General features: G+C 41.1%; 1 protein-coding gene across 3 annotated transcripts in view; it reads left to right on the forward strand.

Moving 5' to 3' along the window:
- The first annotated feature begins 503 nt into the window (after positions 1-503).
- The window catches only part of slc4a11 (solute carrier family 4 member 11), a 69642-nt gene continuing 56448 nt past the window's right edge, over positions 504-13697 (forward strand). For all 3 annotated transcript variants that reach the window (XM_026339635.1, XM_026339637.1, XM_026339636.1), the window contains exon 1: positions 504-722. In XM_026339635.1, the coding sequence (XP_026195420.1) occupies positions 686-722 (37 nt within the window). In that variant the 5' untranslated portion in view covers positions 504-685. The remainder of the gene's footprint in view (positions 723-13697) is intronic.

The following is a 13697-nucleotide window of genomic DNA, read 5'->3' on the forward strand; positions in this document are numbered from 1 at the left end:
TACAGCAGCAGCAGTGTATCACAGTTCATCTGTGCAGTTGAACATGTATGAGACACGTCAGTAGAGGAAGAAAGACCCAGAGTGATTTTGAGTGATGTCAGCTGTTGGACTTGGATATAAAACCCACAATATGGATGTCAAAGAAATGCATGCATGTTGTTCAAAGTGATCAACCAGCTATTCTACAGTCCACTCCTGATTTTACATTGTTCTTATTTTTACATTGTTCTAATACAAGTCATTATGAGAGAGATAATGGACAGAGATTAGCTCACGTTCAGTCTAAGATGAATGACAAAGCAGTGTGTTGGTATTGCTGACAGCAAGAAGAGAGACTGCACGTTAGCTTTGCTGTGTTGTGAGAAGAGCGTTGGGGAGGTGTGTCTTGACGTGAGCTTTGCCTCAGTGCATCTGGCCTGTCATAGGCTGATGACTGGCTGGCTGGGTAAAAGGAGCAGAGGGGGGAAGGCGAAGGCACTAGGACCCAGCGGCGAGACAGTGAGTAGGCAGGCAGAGTGGGGCTGAGTCACTGCATGTGTCTGAGAGGCAGTCAGAAACAGAGCAGAGGAAGGGAGCAGAGGTGATCTCACACTCATCAGCACAGGATAACACAACCATGATGGGTTGACTTCGGGGGGAGGCGGTTGGAGAGAGGAAGTGTGCATTCGCCACCACTTGCTCAGCTATGGAGACCAACAAAGTTCTTCATTTCGTGCCTTCGGGTGAGTAGATCAAAGCTGCTGAGCTGCTCCTCAGCTGTGCACGACACAGCATTCACTGGGAGAACCTTGGGGTTCCCTACCTAGTGAAACCTGAGAACCCCCTATGCAAAACGTGCAGTCCACCTCCACTTCCCTGAAGGACGACAGATGTTTGGGTGTGATTATTGTTCTACTGCACATACTTGTTTTGTGTTTGCTCTTTCTGCGTACTTAGGAATGTGGCAGCATCATTGTCTGTGAATGAAAATCTGTTTTTATTTTCTTTGCAGGAGAGTTGCGTTTTTTTCAAATTTGATTTTTTTGCATTCTTCTGCACATTCGCACGTTTTATTTTTTTTTCATGTTTATGTCTGGTATGCGGCACAAGGTTCGTGCATTGTTTTCCTTCAGTTCAGGGACAGAACTTTAAGCAACAATGACCTCGAATACCAGAAAAAAGCCAGTGTACCTGCCGAGCAGGAACAGCTGGAATGCAGAGAAATCCTTTTGCTCATAATACACTTTTTCATGTGTTGCACTGGCGCGGCTCGTGCCTGCGCGCTTGCTAGACAGAGAGAGATCGACACAGCACAAGAAACGGTGTGAATGAGCACAAGTACCTGTTCATACTGCATGTGTATCTGAATGTGTATTTCTATGCATGAAAGAATGATAGAAAAACCATATATATGTCTGCACGCACGCGTGTGTGTGTATGTGTGTGTGCGTGCGCTTGTGTGATAGAGAAAGACAGAGAACAACAGATTAGTGTTGGTGACAGCCACAGGAGAGCAGCGAGTTCTCCCCTCTCTGAAAGTCCTCTGAGAACCCGGAGCCCATTTGGAGGTGTGATGCGGCTGCCTCCTCACTTTCATTTTGTCTGGGAAAGCTAAGCGGGATACTGTGTGTGTGTGTGTGTGTGTGTGTGTGTGTGTGTGTGTGTGTGTGTGTGTGTGTGTGTGTGTGTGTGTGTGAGATGAGGACGTTGTGTGGGATAATGGGAGTGTATTGAATATTATGTGACACTCTGTGTGCATGCACGAGTGTGTTTTTGTTTGTGAGTAGACAGCCCTGTGTGTGTGGGGAATGTGCATTTTTACATGTATGCATTTGTTAATCGAGTTCAATCTTGTGTGTGTGCATGCACGCGCGTGTCTATACGCGAGCGTCATGCGCAGTGCACACTAACTACATCTCAGAGTGCGTGTCGGGGTGTGATGGACACTGCTGTGGCTCATCCTCTGAAGAGTCATTTGCATGCATTTGGTTGGGATCTGATTGGAGGCACAGAGGGCAGGTTTCATTCCTGCAGCAGAACAATTTCACACTGCAAACAAAAGTATTCAAAGGTTTTTTTACGCAGTTTTGGATCAGTAGTGATTGGAGGAATGTCGAATCCAAATGTTTTTAATCGCATTCATCCTTAATTTTTTTGTTGTGTAACCCTGGGTTTAAATGTGCATATTGTGCCCTACACACACACACACATATATATATATATAATATAATATATATATATATGTGTGTGTGTGTGTGTGTGTGTGTGTCTAGATCTTCACCGTGACTCAACAGTTATTTTGCCAGAGGATTAGATTTCTCACTTTTCAAAATCACCTTACTTTTAAGCCTTAAGTTTTCCTACGTGGCACCTCTCAGTGTTCATAATCAGGACGTTTAGATGAGGCTGTCCATACAGCTCACAGAAAATGTTTTTGTTAGTGTGATCACCATGTCGTAGCATATTGTGAGTAATCTTCCAGATCTTGTCATTATCAGTTGCAACCTGCTAGCAGGTGAAGGAGCAGCTGGTGCTGTGGGAGGAGGTCAGGAGATATGGGATTCACTTTATGGAGTTGTAAATTACCACAGAGCTTCCGCATGTAATTACGCAATGTGATAATCCTGCTGCGACTTTCTGATTTAATACAGAGGTGTAGATTGATTTACATGTTTGTTTGCCTGGTCCCTGAATGGGCTGCAAGTTACTGCAGCTTCTACACTTCAGTGTGTTGATGTACAGTATTTATCGAATGTTTCACTTAGGACAGCTATTTGAAATTTTAAGTGAAATCAGTTGTATTGTGTGACAAAATTCTGTTGAGAGGCATAATATAGTGAAAACTATGTAACTGTAATCAGCAGATTGTTGCACTGAATATCAAGTTCAGCATGTTAAAGCATTTTATGGTAATATCAGAAATCTATTCTTTTTACTTTTTACACCTGTCAGAACTGAAGAACTAAAACTAAAATCTAAGGTGAGCTGTTTCTTGTTTTGTTTGCCCAGTAGATTAAACCTAATTACTACAAAAAACACAACCTGTTTTATTTATTTTATTTTTGAATGTTGGGATTTTCATTTCTTATTTCTCATGTAACAGGGACTCGATTATCCAACTAGTTTCAGTCGGTTCACACTCAGTTGAGTTGCATTGTAATGATGCTTATACTGCATATTCTAGTTGTAGAGTCCAGATCCAGGTATAAAAACATACTGCTGCTTATTTATTAGTTCTGATTAAATATAATAATGATTGCATGGAACTGAAATCTCCCAGTGCTGTGCTACAGGGTGTCGGTCTTCAGGTGTGACAGACGGACAGTCTGATAATCAGTGTTACAGCCGTGACCTGCAAAGTCAAAGAATATCAGCATGGAGGACACATAGTGGCTGTGTGAATTAGTAGTTCGGCCATGTGGAAGTGGAGGTGTGTGTGACTGAAGATGGATGACGTGTGTGTGTGTGTGTGTGTGTGTGTGCGTGCGTGTGCGCTGTAGATGTGACAGTGATCTCTGATCAGTATTCACCGCTGGCAACAGATCTCAGAAGCTCCAACCCCTGAGCACAGCCATCTGGGCAGAGGAGAAACACACACATCGACACACACATACAAATTATTATACAGTACAACACACACATATACAAATGCACACTAGCACTGAAACATCAGAAAAACACCTCAATGCAAGACACGACAGGACAGCCACACACACACACACACACACACGCACATACAAGTGTATTCACACATAAGCTTTTCTTTTTTTCTCAAATTGCCACACACCTATTTGCACACAAAGAAATGCACACTCACACAAACGGTAGTGTCCATACACGCTGCACGTAATTATATACACAGTTCATTCTATCTACATAATTTGTTAGTTAACACACACAAAACAATTATGCAGATGTGTCAACACAGACACTCATCAAGCACAGTTCAAGGAACACAGAATGTAGAAGGCCTTACATTACAATTACAACTCACACGCAGTCAGGTTAGTTCCTCATTGTTTTTACTGTATGTCTGTTTTATTCCATCTATGTTTTGTTTTTTAGTCTCATGTGCTCTTTACATACTGTGCATACCCACTTATTTACATATGTGGATGTTTGAATCCATAAAATACACACACACACACACACAGAGCTATAGCATGGACAGGTGTGTTTTCTGGGTAGAATACATTCTGCTAACACTAAGTCCTTCTGTATTTATGTTCATCTATATAGAAATTCTTCAGCGTCTGGTGTTAAAGTGTTCACTAATTTAAGTTTGTACTGTGGATTATATAACTTAGCATTTCCATAATAAAGGCTTGTTGCTGTTATTACAGAGACAGATATTTAATATAAAAAACTAAAAGGTTTTTACCAATAAACATATGATTATTAGCGAAATATATTCTGCACCCTACATCTGAAAAATCACATTTTATCTTAAATATTTTGAAAGTAGGAGAATCAAGATGGCAAATTATGATTACAGCACAACATTTCAATAAAAAATAAATATTCTGAGCTCTATTTCTGTGAGCACACACTCACTCACGCACAGTTTAGCATCGCCACTGCATCCTCTGTTCTGCTGCTCGTATTTTGGTGCAGTTTTGGTGTTTCATTGGGCATAGCTCCCCCATGCTCTGTCCTATTTTTATCTGTTTAGTAGATGGAAGTGCACTGATGTTTTTTCAGACTTGTTTGTCCTTGATAGATGAATTTCTCCATATGAAACTCTGGTCCGTCTTCTCTGCATCATTTCCAAACTGTTAGGAGGTGCTTGTTCAGAGGCAACTGGATGTTTTACCTCTCATTTCAACGGTTGTAAAATGTTACACCAATGAAAGGATGTCATGATTGTCTTTGATTTTTATTTTAAAAAAAGCATTCAGACCCTTTGCTGCAGCCCTCCTGTAGAGTTATATAAGTTTGGACCCAGCAAGAGTCTTCTAGAGCCGACGATCTGTCCATACTAAGTAAGGGGCAAGAAAGACCCGGTTTAGGAAGGTGACTAAGTACCCAGGCTATCCATAAAATAAGACAAACAGTTCACAGGACTTCAACAGTAACGCTCCATGTTAGTGTTTGCCTTTTAATTATAGGTATGATATGTCGACCGCATGGAAGGCACTTTAGATAAAAGCATATGACACCTTTCAAATAGTTTGGCATTGAACAGACTCTGAGAGCATGAGGAAAACAGTTGTCTGATAAAACAATAATTCCTAAAACTACAAAAAAAGGCTCATCCTTTGGGTGATACTATCCCTACAGTCAAGCATGGTGGTGACAACACAATGTCATGGGGCTGCTGAACTAGGTTTACAAAATGTAAATGGCCAGTGTAAACAAATAAAGACTGCATAACACATATAACACCACAGGTCATTATCAAATATTTAGCTCTAATAAGCTACTTAATGAAAATATGCAGTTTTTAATACAAAGACATAAGAAGAGAACTCTCCTGATTGCCTATGTAAAAACTTTTACCGGTGTGTAGATTATTCATTGAAAATATTAAAACTACAAGTAATGAAAAGATGGCGACCTGTGACCTCCTACTTTTGAGCTGTTATCACAAACCTCTCTCAAGTTGAAAACTGTGTTTCTCTTAGCCCTGACCTTGGATAAAAGGCTGAGCGATCTATGTGCGCTTCCCGTCTCCACATGCCGTCTCATTAGTGAATGGGAGTTTGGCCATTCTCAGACCAAATCCTGAGTTCATGCCTAAAAAATGAACATTGTCCTTTAAACCCAGAGTCATTATGTTAGAGGGATTTTTCCCTCTCACCTGCAGAAATAATAAGAATTTAATTTCTACCTATATGCAACATGCCTGAGTTTTACTTAACTCTTGTTGAGAGTGTTTGATCACCAGTGCACTGCTAACAGCAGTGTGTGATCAACACAATAAAGTGAAGGAATCTCTGAGAATTCAGAATTGTGTGTATTTACATATTTACCAAACTATCCTGTGGTTTGCTGTGGTAGACAGGGGGATTGGGCAATTTACACAGCCTCAAACATAGCAAGCTATGATACATGTGTTCAGATACCTGCTGATCATGATTAGGATTCATTTTACCTCATGCTAGCCCTTGTTCACCACAACATTATAACTACCAGGTGGTGTTAATATTGTGTCTGCCCTGCTCTTCCTGTGCACACTTTGTGACATGGAGGAATGTACACGTGACATTTGTTGATAGAGGTCATAGAACATTTCAATCCAATTCAATTTCAGCTCTGTTCATTTATATTCCATCAAAGGTCATCATAAGGCACTTTACCATGAAACAGAATATAGAACAATACAGTTATAAATTATATACAACACCCAACAACACAAGAAACATACAGCTCCGAGGGAAACCTGCAGAAAGGTGCAGAGAGAGAAGACACACAATTAATGATGTGCAATGATGGCATATAAAAGGATAGGTCCCCTAGCAAAACTAAGTCTATAGCAGCAAAACTACAGACTATAGAGAGAACTAGAAGAAAAAGGGAAGTTATAAATCTAGTCTTAAATGTAGAGAGGGTGTCTGCCTACAGAACCTGAACTGGGAGCTGGTTCCACAGGAGAGGAGCTTGATAGCTAAAGGCTTCTACTATCCATTCTACATACAGTATAGAAACTCTAGGAACCACAAGTAAACCTGCACTCTAAGAGCAAAGTGTTGTAAAGTGCCTGGTTAGACGCATTGCATCTCCCCTCTGCCACTTTAATGAGGTTAACCAGAGGCATACATAGACATTAGAACCTTAATATGGTTAATTGTGGCATCCGGGCATGTATCATATTGAAGTGAAGTAACTAGAGTCCAGCTAAATTAAATATTTTGAGCTTAGTCATTTTGTCCTGTATGTGTTGTTTCAACATTAAACAGATTTTAACTAACGTTAAAGTCAAGTAACAACTGAAATCAGTGGCTCTAAGATGTAACAAAGCCCTGTCAACAAAACAAGGACAAAACACAGTTGACTTAAAACTGATATCTTTCCAGATATAGGACCACAGCCTTAGGAATTCTGGCCACAAGCTCTAATCTGTCCCCTAGTTTACTTTAAAACCAGTTTATGTCCAGAACTAAACAGAATGGAACATATCAGATTGTTAATGAATGTTCACATAATGTTCTTCCTATGTTGCTCTGTAACACCTCCGTTGTATTGTGGTCGTTATGTTCTTCGTGTGAGCTTCAAAACAAACAATGTGAACAGATTGGGTAATAACTAAAATCTATTCTGAATTCCATCCTTATGTGGAATTTACAAGCAATTTAAACAGCCTATCACTATTAGCACCATGTACAAAAATAGCCCCGTGGTTCCAACATGGTACTTAACAAGTGACTCTTGCAAACCTTTTAATCTGCCCCTCCAGATGTGGATGTATAAAAAGCATCCATTATTGTGAAGATGAAAGCCAAAATGTTTTATTCAATGGTCAGATAAAATGGGATTTTAATAGCAGTGTGCTGCATCCTAGAAAAACAACCAGTAATCATAAATCAAGTTAGACTGAATCCAGTTACACCAGTATTTGGGTTCTATTTTTACCACTATTATACGAGTTACCAATTTTAGCCCTGATTATAAAAGCTGGGAGTCTCACAAGTCATCAACAGTTATCAGAAAGTACCTTTTTATTAACCCAAATGGATGCACAGCAGAGCTCTTGTTTTTTCTGGCCTGCTTTGTTTTAACAGCAGGTTTTATGATTGAATGTAAAATAGTTTGAGTGACTTTCAGTGGGAGGAAGTAGGAGATGAGAAACTGATATTAGAGGCCCTTTAGTGCTTTAATTTGACTTGACTTGATGTCTTAAGCTCATTTAAAAAATACAACAGATGCATTTAACTCTGAAATAATGTGAGTTGTAGTTTGTTTTGCCTGATTTAAAGTAGAAGATGATTCACTGAGTCAGAAGTACGAATAAATGAATACAGACCAGAGCATACATACTTTATAATCTCTTACACAACATGCACAGTAACACACAGACGCAGAGATGATGTTGATGTAGCTACGTTTTACACATATAATCACACAAATACACATTTAGAAATTAAAAGCACACAGACTTTGGTGGTCCTCTGCCATCTTTGGTTGTGAGATGCCATCCAAGCTCGGACACCCCACTCACTGCAGATTAAAGCATACGCTACAGGTTACAGCACAGGAAGCTGTGCCGTGCACAGGCGAGGTATTTGTTTCAGTTCCTATTCAATATTGCTTTTGTATGGTCTATCAAGGCTGCACGGCGCTGCCAGCAGAGAACAATTTCTACTGTGCAGCGTAGTTTCTCCTTTGCAGTGAATTTAATTTAAAAGCAACAAACAGAACACAGCAGAGTGGTAGACATGGCGCTCGGCTGCTCCTACCCCAAACATAGGAATTGTTACAAGATGTCCATGTCAATAAATTCCCAAACCTTCATTGTGCCTTTAGTGTTGAAATATGTATAGCACGTATAATAGAGACTCAACCAAGTTAATAAGCACTGAGTTTATTATAGTCTGCAGTTCAAACAGGATGCAAGTTGTATTATACAGTGAGTGGTGGTGACATTTTCTCCTTCTGCTCAGACTGAGGTTATTTATGCCTTGTTTCTGTTTCCATGCTGCACTCAAACTGGCATGTATGGTCTTAATCCATAAGTGTTCTCTTCTTCGCAGTGTTCCTTTCCACTCTGTTTAATGTCCTTTTTGTCCTTGCCCCATGTCATGACAGTACACTATCTCCATGCTGCAACATCAAAACTGCATCCATATTCCAGCACATTTAGTGGTGTTAGTATAATGTCTGTAGCTGTGTAGTCATTTTCCACAATAAATGGAAACCAATGTCGCTTGGTAGCACTGATGCAGAGATTCATCAGCATAACAGCATTATTAACACCGAGCAACATCCAATGGTAAAAGGAGCTCACCTACAGTGCAGAGAGGATGTTCAAGACATAAAATAGACTACAAAAAACCACTCTACACCTAGTGTCAGGTAGCGTATTTAACAAGACTGCTAGAGGTGAGACATACTGTAGAACGATCAGCGAGAGAACAGTAGGTAACCGAGGATGCGTAATTTGAATTCTGTCTGTGGTGCGAGATACAGCTAAGCAAAGAGACAACTACTAAACAGAGCAGGGCACAGCACATTGACACTGCTGAGGTTAGTGGTTTGATTCTCACCGGGGTACTGCATACTAAAAAGGTATGAATACACAGCTGGAAGGCTCATTTGATTAAGACGTCCAATAAATGAAGTTGAAATGAGAGAATCCATTTCACTTATTTTCGCACACGGTAGGAATACGCAAAAAGCTCCGAGAAGGTGGAAATGGACAGCGCGTCACGCGTATCAGACTAGACTGTGCTGGCATTTTCTCTCTTGCTGCCTAACATTGGTCCAGTGGAAACCGTGTCTGTGTAGTTCTGTAGGGGGACACCACAAATGAAAAGCAGTGAGATGTGCTGTTGGGTGGTGAGCTAGCTGGAGCAGCATACAGTAGGGGGCTGTCTAGAGAAAAGCAGACTTGAAAGGGAGATGGTGGCCTGGCTTTAATCGAGCCAGAGGAAGAGGGGAATGTGCAAGCAATTAGCAGGAATCCCCTAGCACAGTTTTCTTTTTCTTCTACCCCCCTTTTATGAAAATCGAGGCAGCCAATTTCTGCAGCAAGCAATTGGCTGAGCGTGTGTGCATGTGTGTGCGTGGGTGTGTAGTAAAGCAACATCCTCACTCACTCACTTACTACACTCTCACACTCGCATGCAGAACATCCCTGCTGCAGCACCTAAACATAATCTATACCTGAGTGAACGAGAGAGGATAGAAGAGAAACAAAGACGAAAAGGAACAAGAAGGATGTGAAAAACACAAAACTCGACATACAACTAAACGGAGAGAGGACAGAAAAGAGAAGAGGAGGGCGGGTGTTAAATTGAAGCATGTTCCTGCGCTAACCCCAGTCACGATGCCTCGTCTCACTGCGCTGCAGACAGGGCCGGATTCATCTGTGAACTTGCAGTAGCCAGCTCACTATAACTATCAATCCCTCTCAGGTGAAAGGACCAGAGGATTACCGCAAAGCTTTTCAGTCCACAGACCTGACGTCAAGAGACAGATCTTAAATTCATGAAAAAGAAACAGTCTTGAAAACAGAAACGGTGCGAGCCTTAATTTGCACAAATGTAAATTCTTAATTAGACAGTTATTCAGAATAAATTACACTGAGGGCAGCGGTTGCTTTTCCATTTTTATTTGGCTGCTGTGAAACTGAAATTTTCTTTTAGTATTAGTTTGTGCATTCCAAAAAATAATTAAATCAGATTCATGGTCTACTGGTTTGGTCAGTTTTGCCTGTGGCTCTGTCCTTTGAACACTCATGTTTTGCCTCACATTAGCCTGAAGCAACTCCTTCATATTCTTTGACAAATTTACATACGTGTGCATGCACGGATGTTCAGACTCATCTCATCTGATAGGGACATACATTCAGACGTGGAAACACCTACACATTCTGAGATCCTTACAACCAAATTATGCACACTGATGTAATAATTTGTGAAGGTGTGGGAACAGCCACACACACACTCATGAGCAGCATATGGCCGAGTGAACACACTCACGCTGCTGTCCAGCCATTCCGGCTACCTGCTTGCCAGACAGCTCGGTCACGGCCAGCGTCGTGGTCAAGACTCTGCCGTGACATCACCAGCCCGGGGACGCAGCTGTCTGCAGCAGAGCCTGCAGCTCTTCCCCTTAATTTAAGTCATATTTGAATGTTTCTAATCTGTGTGGACGGAAATACAGGCCGCTGTGTAAATATGTTCAGCATCAGCAACATGCAGCATCCTGATTAAAAAATGTCATGGAACCAATCAATGATGAAAACTAGTGCTGCAGCAGAAGGAGACTTCTCAATTTAACTGCACTGTTGTGACATTTTTAGTTTCTCACTTGTCATAATATGTCTGTGTGTGTTTGTTTTGTAAAAACAGACATCACGTCCTGTGTTTTTATTCCTGAGATTTGTGGCTGGAGGAGAGCACAGGGCATTTTGTTAAGTGGGATTTTCTAGGAACATATTTGGCAAAACGGTCAACAACAACAGCATGAATGGGACGTACAAATCAAATCAAATCGGTACAATTTATTTTGTAGGAACTGAGATCACATTAGTTGCCTCATGTGATACGAACTAGAATGTGGCCGACTTGGATTGTGTTTGGTTGTGTCGTATAAATACATTTAGAAAATGATTTCGATTCACTGACCATGTCTGAAATATGTATTAAAGAGTTCAGACTCACAAAGGTTTAGCTTTCATTGACTGCTGACTCCTGGTCCTTGTCTCAGTTTATGGTTTCTGTAATGTAGGATTTGATATGAACAAAGAGTGTGTGGAAGAGAAATCTATAGATTTATCTATGTTTAGACAGGATTAGTTGGCAGATTGCAGTGAAAGTGTCTAATGAGAGACAAGTAAAGGCTTGACCTGACAGACTGGGAGGAAACTGACTGAGACCTTTTTTTCTTTTTTCTGTTTTTGTGTTGATGAGTTTAGGAATCGAGCTTAATCACGTCCCTCCACATTTCAGATTTGTTATCTGAACCTGATTTAGCCCAAAGCTGCACCTCGCCGAAGTGGTTGCCTTCGGGGGCTGACTGCGTGCTGCATGGCACAAATATTTGTGGAACACAGGTGTGGCTTCCCACCCGAGCAATCAGTTGATCCATTTTTAGACGAGGTTATAAAAGAGCAACCATTTCACCTACACCTCTTGATGGAGGATCCTGAGGCCAGGAGCTGCCTCCAGCGACTGATGGGAAGGATAAGACCACTAACATCCATGATTACTCAACTATATACTTCAAATTCACAGACGTTTATGTTGCCTGAAGGGGGTTTACTCTACAGATGATTAATCAGCTGGTTATTATTTATCATTGACTAGTTTCAGATTAATGATCTGTTTAAACACTCTCAACTCTAACCTGGTGCTGTTCAGACGTCCATTGTGTTGTTTGTTTGTTGCTAAACTCTCTAATAAACCCATGCGTCTGTGTGTCTGTAACAGGTGCAATTTACAATGAACCTGAGTTAATGAAACACAGAAGTCCATGAAAGCAAATGTTTTCAGGACAGTTCAGTCCTGAGATAAGAGGTCTACACTCTTATGCACCTCCACCTCCAGTATGGCCCTAGCAGAGCCCCTGGGGAAATATCATGCAAACACATACAGTTAAATGCCATTTACAAGTGTGTTTAATTTACATCCTGACTGAAATTCTTTAGAATTCCCGGGGTATAAAAAGAGGACGAATAAAAGCCAAATGTGAGCCTGCTGTTTAAAATGTGTATACGAGCAATCAGACCGACCCAGAGCAGAGCATTGGGAGGAATTCCCTCTCCGCCTGGGATGTCTCAACGACCACAGCTCCGTAGAGGACGAGTGCCAAAAGAGCCTTTGGGCATAATTAGCCAACAAAAAGCCCAGCCTTCTTCTCGGTACCAGCCCAGGCCTCGTAGATTCCCCTACAAACGCAGCAGGGGCACCTTTTAATCTCTTGCCCTCTTCACTTCAGACTCTCAGCCTCACCTCTCCTGTAAATTCCAGGGTTTGTCCCTCCTGGGGGTTCAGGCATCTGTTTTGCATGTACCTGCGGTGCACAACCCTGCAATGGATCAGCCTGCATGGGAAGACAGGTTGGTTCAGTTTCTAAACACTCACCGAAGGTCGTATAAGTGAACTTCCTGTTGTCTTGGAGCATTTCAGTACGCACCAAAACACATTTTCTGATGGAACAGAGACAGAGTCTGTACTAGGTTAGAGTAAAAGAACAAACTCGTCCACAACTGCTTGTAGAAGCTCCTTCCTTTTCAGTTCACACCTACAGCCATTAAACAGCAGCAGTCCCCAGCTGACAGTAGTTTTCGATAGTCTAACATTTATTCACTAAGATTTGTTTTTATACAAATTTCTATTTTTAAAATTTACAATTGTGATTTGCAAATCCTCAGTAGTTTTTATAAAAACAGCCACAGTGACAAATACTATGTATTACTAAATTAGGTGTATGCAAAGCACAGATATCTTATCAGATATCTGTCTCATATGTAAATGTCTATTTATATCTTGCTAGTCTCTAAAATACTAAACTGCATGAAGCTTTTAGAAGGGATTAGAGGTGATGGCCATTATTTAAGCTTTAGCCTGACTTTACCAGCTGATACTTCTGTTACTGAAAATACACTTATCCTGCTTTAGCCTCTTTCAGATGGTGCCACACTGCACCAGGATTGCACTTCCCGTGTGCCTGTGGTCACCAACATTGCAAAAACACCGTCTCACCGCTTTTTGTGTTTTCATTTTTGTTCAGATGCCTATAATATGTGTTTCTAATAGTTTCAGCCTGATTGTCTCTAACTGAGCACCGAGCGTTTTCACTTCTTCACTGAGAATTCACAGTTGGATTTGTTTACTGAAACAAGCCGTCTGTAAACTGTTTTGTTCTCAATATGACTGGGCCATGCCAGGTGGAGAAGGGTTGGCTTTCCTGCAGTGTCTAATTGTAATGAGACTGTGACTTGGCAACGAAGGTGGCAAATCATATTAAATGTGGGTGTGTGCATACACCTACGGCGCTTCATCTCCGTTTGTCTGTCGCATCCAACTAGTAATACTATCCCTGAATGTACCGCG

This window comes from Anabas testudineus, chromosome 22 (assembly GCF_900324465.2).
Source record: "Anabas testudineus chromosome 22, fAnaTes1.2, whole genome shotgun sequence".
In the NCBI taxonomy this organism is placed as follows: Eukaryota; Metazoa; Chordata; class Actinopteri; order Anabantiformes; family Anabantidae; genus Anabas; species Anabas testudineus.